General features: G+C 39.4%; 1 protein-coding gene across 1 annotated transcript in view; it reads left to right on the forward strand.

The window, feature by feature from the left end:
* Nucleotides 1-668: 668 nt before the first annotated feature.
* The window catches only part of T265_13185 (hypothetical protein), a gene marked incomplete at both ends in the record, with an annotated part of 17,631 nt that continues 10,848 nt past the window's right edge, over nucleotides 669-7,451 (forward strand). Inside the window, 5 exons of the mRNA XM_009167651.1 lie at nucleotides 669-734; nucleotides 1,578-1,672; nucleotides 3,083-3,115; nucleotides 4,261-4,278; nucleotides 5,821-5,949. Coding sequence (XP_009165915.1) covers nucleotides 683-734; nucleotides 1,578-1,672; nucleotides 3,083-3,115; nucleotides 4,261-4,278; nucleotides 5,821-5,949 — 327 coding nt within the window. The remainder of the gene's footprint in view (nucleotides 735-1,577; nucleotides 1,673-3,082; nucleotides 3,116-4,260; nucleotides 4,279-5,820; nucleotides 5,950-7,451) is intronic.

Below are 7,451 nucleotides of genomic sequence, written 5' to 3' on the forward strand. Positions count from 1 at the left end.
GCTGCGCTGCGCTTTGCTGAACAAGTCCGCTGGCTTTCTGGGAACAATGTGAAAAGAACAAGCACAATTGCACATTTTAGTCAGCTTATGAAGTCCGAACCGATTGTTTACCAAACCCCTCTGAAAGAATGTAGATAGTTTTGGTACCCCAAGCTGCGCTTTGCTGAACAAGTCCGCTGGCTTTCTGGGAACAATGTGAAAAGAACAAGCACAATTGCACATTTTAGTCAGCTTACTACATGAAGTCCGACAGCAGTTTTCAGATTATTTGTCAGTGGCGAACAACCTGACAAGCTGCCACCTGTTGGTGCTATCCGTTTGCACTCAGTTTACCCGTACTATAACTCAGGTGGCGAATCCGTCCACCCGACTCTTTTTGTCACGGCCCAGGATAGGAGTAGAGACTCGAAGTCATACTGGTGAAAGGAAGGCCTTCACTGCGGAGTTATTTATTCGGAAATGCCAACTGACCGGTTACAGACCATTGAACAAGGAAGCAAAACTCTAATCTGCATCTTAGTATTGAATCAATAATCTGTTTTCAGCCTATCGGATTACTTGGTTTACTTGGTTAGATAAACCTATGTGTTCCAGACTGGCATCATCTGAACACGTTAAATTTTCACAGTATAAAAGGGCTAAAAATTTCATGACAAATCATTTGACAACAGAACTTTTGTAGATGTGGGCGAAGAGGTGGACTATCATTTTATTGTTTGCTTTTTGTGGTTACGGTATGTATTCATAGATGTGAGTATTTACTTTTGCTCTTGTGTGATACACCAATGTTAGAATATTTCTCTGTTGATGTTTAGGGCACTTTTGTGATCACCGTTTATAGAGTCAAACAGCATTTGTTTCAGCTGATTGAAGAAAAATCATCTATCCTATGCGGATTTTATCCCCAGAAAAGTCTGTGCTCACGACAGAAGGAATTCAGAAACAAATGCACTCAATTACATTTGGGGCACAATTAAAATCAAGATAGCATTCGAATCCGTTTCTCCAGATGAATAAGGATCTTTTTAGTTTCGCTGCGAACCACAAGAACGTTTTATCGGGACCATTACTAGTCACACTCAGAAACACTCAGAATCTGTGGGTTGTTTGACAGACGTGAAACAGAATCGGAACCATTGTCGTGAACAATTGGTCTCAAGAAGGCTGTGGGATTCTGCTGTTCTCGTTAAACAGAATCTGTGGATCTAACATGTGGTCGTTAGACTGCTTACATTCTGTACGCCAAAAGGATATATATAAATATTTTAGGAAAGTCCGAGGTTTACCATGGGCAAAGTACTATAACAAACAGCTATCAGGCCTGGAGCACAACCGGTGATATGAAATATGTGAGCAGATTCGGCACATTGTTCAGAAACAAACTGAAATTCACCTTATTGCAAGGATGCAGTTTTTGTTCAGAATAGTGTAACTTTATTTATAAAAGTTGCAGGTAGTTACTGAGAATAGTTATCCTTGAATTTGATGTGACGCCGGCATGCTTAGGACCTAACGTGTGTGCACTGTACAACCATGCTTTCGTTCGATAAACGTCTATTCCATTCGTTTGTTTCTAGAAAGGTGTGCGACCGAAAGCGACAGAATTACAGTTGCATTAAGAATCGTACCAGAAAATGGGAGTAAAGTGCACTTTGAGGGTTCTTTCGGCAGAGTAAGTGTGATAAGCCCCAAAGTTTTTCTCATTCACAAAAGAATGCAATTCTCGCGCCATTTTATTTCACAGAATGTTGAGCAAATCTAATGAAAAGTAGCCTTGGACCAAAACGCAAAGCGAGTTTTCTCAACGAAATAAAACGGTTTCCAAATATGTTAGAGGCTACCAAATATCTGGAGATAAACTTTCCAGAATGTAAACAGGGTTCTTAATGGCCGAGGTTATATCCTTCTTGTGAACGCAAACGATGGATTTTGAATGTAGGCAGAGAAAGATGAGGTTTCTGTGTATACATTGAAAAACTCGTCTGCGTTTTCACCTGGATTGGTGTTTTGAGCCCCAAGCAGAAGCGCACTTTGATTAATGACGGTTATGCGACTCACTTTTACAATTTACAAGCTGGTCTCATCTACTGACGAATATATTTCACACATCATAGCTACAGTTAAACGAAAATGTCACAGAGTAGAGAAAGTAAATGAAGCTCAATCGGGATATTGTTCAAAACACAGTTTACTAAATAAGAACATCCTCAGGTACATCATCGGGGTTGTTTTATAGATTCCGATGTTTTAAAGTGATGAAACCCCAAAATCCTTGACCCAATCCAATTCAAGTTATTCCCAACTGATTACTTCCAGGATTCAGTCCCAGCAAACATCTGGCTTCCATGTACCAATCAAGTAACTCTGGGTTCAAAACGGTTGCTAGGAGAACAAAACGCAACATTTACACCCATCCAACTCAGGCAAAAGCCTTCGTAGATGAGTGAGCCAGATACATATTTTTGGGTCAGGAGCTAGCCATTGGATTGGCGAAGATTAAACAATTTTTGATGGTGAAGTGAAAAAGAAACAAAGACAAAAAACCGAACGAGAAACTTCCGCTTTTATAATACCACCGAATGAAGTAAGCTGGACAACAAGTCCTTAGACATTATACTTGGTTTTATCCTTCCGAAGAATGTTATTAGAGGATGAAAAGCCAAAGAGCATCATGCGGCTACATAGTCAGTTTTTAGAGACTTAGCAACAGTACGGTTCAAAGTACGGGCATTTTGAGCAACAGCCCTCTAGTTCTTCACTGAAATTTAAACCATTTGACTGGGGGTATTGACCAAACATGTATATAGATTGTATATAGGTGTTACTTTCACTTCAGGATTTCTGGTGCTTCAATAGATCCTCAAGTGAGGAACAGCCAGATGAAGAATTATCGAACTTGTAGAGTTTTCTTTTCTGACCTGTTAACTTTTAGTCTGTATTTGGTGGAAAGATTCCTCCGCCAGTATTTCGGATTCTGTTGAGCTTATTAGGAAGCGTTACGCGATATTTCATGAGAAATGCCAGATTCGCTCAATATAAACTGGTAAAGATCAGTTAAAACCGTCTTTTCCTGTACTTTCAGACTGATCCTACGATTTTGACAACCCCATCTTATGTAAGTTGACAAAGAGATGTACACTATTTAAACGGCGTAAAATTCCCTGTTGTTTTCATTAGCTCCATAAACTAAAAACCCACTGCGATACAAATCATTCTTCAATCAGTGAATGAAATGCAGCAAAAAACCGTATTATCTTAAGAGCAATTTTTGTATCACATCTATATATTCGGGACTAGTTTTGGTAATCTGCTTGCAACTAAAGTTCACCAGATTCATTGCAACTGAACCGCACAGTATTGTTTGCACATTCAGGTTATCATACTGTGAATGGCACACAGGCTTCTTATTTCCAAATACATCGTGTGGTCTTTTTCATAGATTTAGTATCTATAATAGGAAGTGATTCTGTCTTTCACAAGAATAGTAGGAGCTCTTTAGGGAATTGCGTGTAACTACTCTGCTTATACCAAGAGAAAGACAAACTGAAAACACTAGAATAGTGAGCTCTCTGTAGTCAGAATAGTGAATTATTACTCGGTTGGTTTTTTGACTAGAGATGCGCGGGAAAATATAGAACACAATGAAAATGTAAAAGGAGTCCAATCACGGCAGAGTGATGGTTTGTGATTAGTTGATTCAAACCACGAATGTTTATCGCAATTTTTGGTATTTTACCAGCTCCTACAGGGCGAATGAACCTAATAAACGGTTACTCTCAAATGATGGATGGGCTGTGATGATGAACTTATTTAGTTTATCTAAGAATACAAGCAGTGTGGATCAGCCAACCAGTCATAGCTGGTGAGGGCTCATGCTGCCCACTTATAGAACTAAATGAACCTGCAGTTAAATTTCCATAAATTGTTCAGAATCTAGCTGTTCTGGCGTAATGATTGTAAGGGTAAGATACAATTATTTCCGACCACAAAATCGTATAATCCATGGTACAAATTCATGTTTAGGTATGAATTGTTTCCGTTGTAAATGTTCAGAGAGTTATAAATTCTTATGGCTACTTGGACGATCTCTCCAGCACATGTGGGAACAGAAAACCCTGCTGACTTACAACAGGATGGTTTAACTGTGCGAACTGGACTTGCAATTAAAGCAATTGCATGCTTCATTAACAATTGAAAGTAAATAATTATAGCCTTGACTTTCACAATAAACTATTCAGTTTACTTTTCTTGACATTTCAGGACACCTCGTCAGGCCAGGTTAGTTTTCTTTTGAAAACCAGGTCCACTTTTATTTGGTTGATCCTCAGGAAGAGTCGGCAAGGTAGTCGGTTTTGCATGAATATCGTACGTATCATAATTGCGGTAGTATGTGTATGTTAATAACATGGATGTTGGATCAGGATTCCGCTCGCAGGTGGAAAAAGTTCAACACATTTTCATTTAAATACAAGCTGTAAATTCCGGCGAGGGAATTATTCTTAGACCTTCCCCTCTGTTATCACTAGTGAGTGTTCATTGATTTCTTCATGTGCTCAGATTTGCACATTTAACTTATTTCTTGAAACGTATGAAGTAAGGTTAATATTATTAGTGAATTGATGCCTCATGATGCCGCCCACTTAATCATGTGCAAACTCTACTAATTCAATGTCATCTTCGACGAGGGGGGGTTTTTTGACGTAACATTTGCGCAAGCAACTCATCGTGAGAGGTTAAATTACACGGCATTGATTTTTATGTCGTTGCAGTAACATAGGAATGTGACGGTTTTTGGTGCTCAATTGAAAAGGTACTTTGCTATGCTTATGTAAACAATATCGTAGTTTACGTTTGGCGTTGCAAGATATAACACCAAGATGCATGGAAAGATGACACTGGATAAAATCATTTACTAATAGGTGGATATTGGAGGTACTCACGAAAGACCTAAAAAGAGCAAAGGTAATGAAAAACGCTTGCCTTCTGTGATCTGCAATTGGTCCGCGAAAACAAACGAATAAAATATGAGCATACAAATGAGAACATAGAGAGAGTGGTGTCGGAAGTCGGCAATCTGTCCTTCAAGGCTAAACAGATGGTGGGCTTGGGACTGAAATCCAAGCACAGACTATCGACAATGTGTCCTATCGATTGAGTGTCCAAGGGATCTGGTAACCAGCTCAACAACCAAGTCATCCTTTCTTTAGAGTTTGGTGCGGACATTTCTCTCCCACTGGACACTGTTTAGTTCTATGCTTTATAAATAGTATAGCTTTGAGTACAATTTATCTGGGGTATCCCTCTTGCAAGGATATGCTTCCTAATGACCTTATTCCCCCCTGTCGAGAGCTAAGGTTTAGGCATACGTTCAGTGATCACTTAGTCAGACATCTGATTCGGTTGCTCTTCTGTTGCAGTGGAACAAAGCTATCATAGGGAATGTGCCGGCTCATTCAGATTTATTTTCGGTGGTCCCATCGATCTGCTTTTGAATATTAAAATTTGGAGACTTGACCGTTTATTCGTTTCTGACTCCACAGTAAATTTGGTTTCAGGCTAAAATAATTGTATACTAATATAGCATACCAATATCTGGCCATCACTTGAGCTGGAAATGTCTTTACTGAAAGCCTTGTTAACAGGGTTTTCAAACGTCAGTATACACCGTGTGTATTGATTAATCTCTTTGATGTATTCATCTGCACGACAACTTTGAATAGTATTTCGGTTCCCATTGTATTCGGTCCCCTGTGTGTACTTTCCAAATTCAATCCGCAAATGCTGTTCTCTAATTCCGTCTTTCCTTCAATAACTGCAAAGATTGTGTGTGGTTCCGCGACCGTGTCCTTAGAGTCCAGTACAAAGGATCCTGTTTGGCATCCGAAGAAGGAGACCTGCAGTAGCTCGGATACCAACACTACAATAAATGTGAACGAGAAATTAATAAAAGTGAGTGAAAAATAACTCAGAGTTTATTTTGTAGAACACTTCAATATCACCTACAATAATCGTCACCATAAGAGCGTATCTGATAAATTCAGGAACGGGGGACGCAGTCGCGCTAGAGTTCCAACATCAATAATACGCCAGATGGATGCAGTCAAAAGTTCTACCATTCGGGTGTGGAATAGACAAGAGCACTTGAAACAGAGACCGAACAGCAAAGAATGTATGGCAGTACAGCCTAGACAGAACGAAACAAGAAAGCACGTGTTAAATGGAACAGGTGATGATGCATAGATGCCATTTTATTACAGGATCTATACTGATCTGATGTGCGCCCATGATAGCAAATAGTGTATGTTGTACGTCGATGAAAAGCATATACCTCTGCTGCAAGATAATGAACACATCCAACCACAACTGAATTGCCCGGGTGGCCTAAATATAAATGTCTTCACTGGTGCCATTCTTGTTAATGCTGATTCTATGAATCAGGTGCACATTGCAATCCGTCACTGTTAGGGTACAGTTATTGAGTTTTGTATGAATATTAAAGGAACCACGGGAACACATCAGCTTGTGAAAGCTTACCGAAGCGACTGGGCGAGTTTTCGTAGACTGATCTGGCGAATTTCAAAATAGAAATGCAGAGTCGAAGATTTTCCAATAAAATGTGTTTACAAGTTATCGCTTGACGACGAATATAGGTTTGTTGGAGTGGGCAAAGTTATCGGCCTTTGAGCACTTAGCGCATGATATAGTATAGCTTGTGAACCACTTATTGTGTCTCGATATCCTTCAGCAGTTTTCACGTAAACGTTTTGTACGAAAAATGTCCTAAAATCACTGATATTCGCTGAAGGATCAAAACATTTGTGCATTTTTTTACGTGGATAACTTTCTGTCTTACCGAACGTTCATGAAAATGAATTTTCATTTGTCAACGCGAACAAGAGCCAAGAATTTACTGTAACGGATTGGTTCTACTTACAAACTGAGCATCACAAAAATCACTGTAGTTAAAGATGGCACGATTCGGAATTAAGTCGGAATTGCTAATCGATGCAGCTGAAGAATCCCGGATAGGTTGGTAAACACCTTATACTCCCTACAGCACCTGTTACTTTTGATTTTAATAGGCCATCTGTTACAACCTGAAATAATGCTTTTTAATTCTATCGTTTCACTACGATATCTACTTCGGAAAATGATGACGTTTGGCACTTAAAAATCGATTTCAAAACTTCCAGCGTGAAAGTTGATGTACGTATTGTTGTACATATTTGGTTGTATATGACGTACGTATTGTCCATTCTCACCGCTTCATTTGGGAATCCGGACCATGGTCACACGCTATTCATTCAGCTTGGTATCTAACTGAAAGCAGTTTGAGAGTGTCAGTATCCCATTTATCTGGATAACTAAATGTTAAGCTAAAGTTTTTTTCACCACAGGTTTCAATTGAACTTGGAACGAGAAGGCCGTCCCATGGGCTGATATGCAACATA

The sequence above is a fragment of the Opisthorchis viverrini genome (assembly GCF_000715545.1).
Source record: "Opisthorchis viverrini unplaced genomic scaffold opera_v5_44, whole genome shotgun sequence".
NCBI lineage: Eukaryota > Metazoa > Platyhelminthes > Trematoda > Opisthorchiida > Opisthorchiidae > Opisthorchis > Opisthorchis viverrini.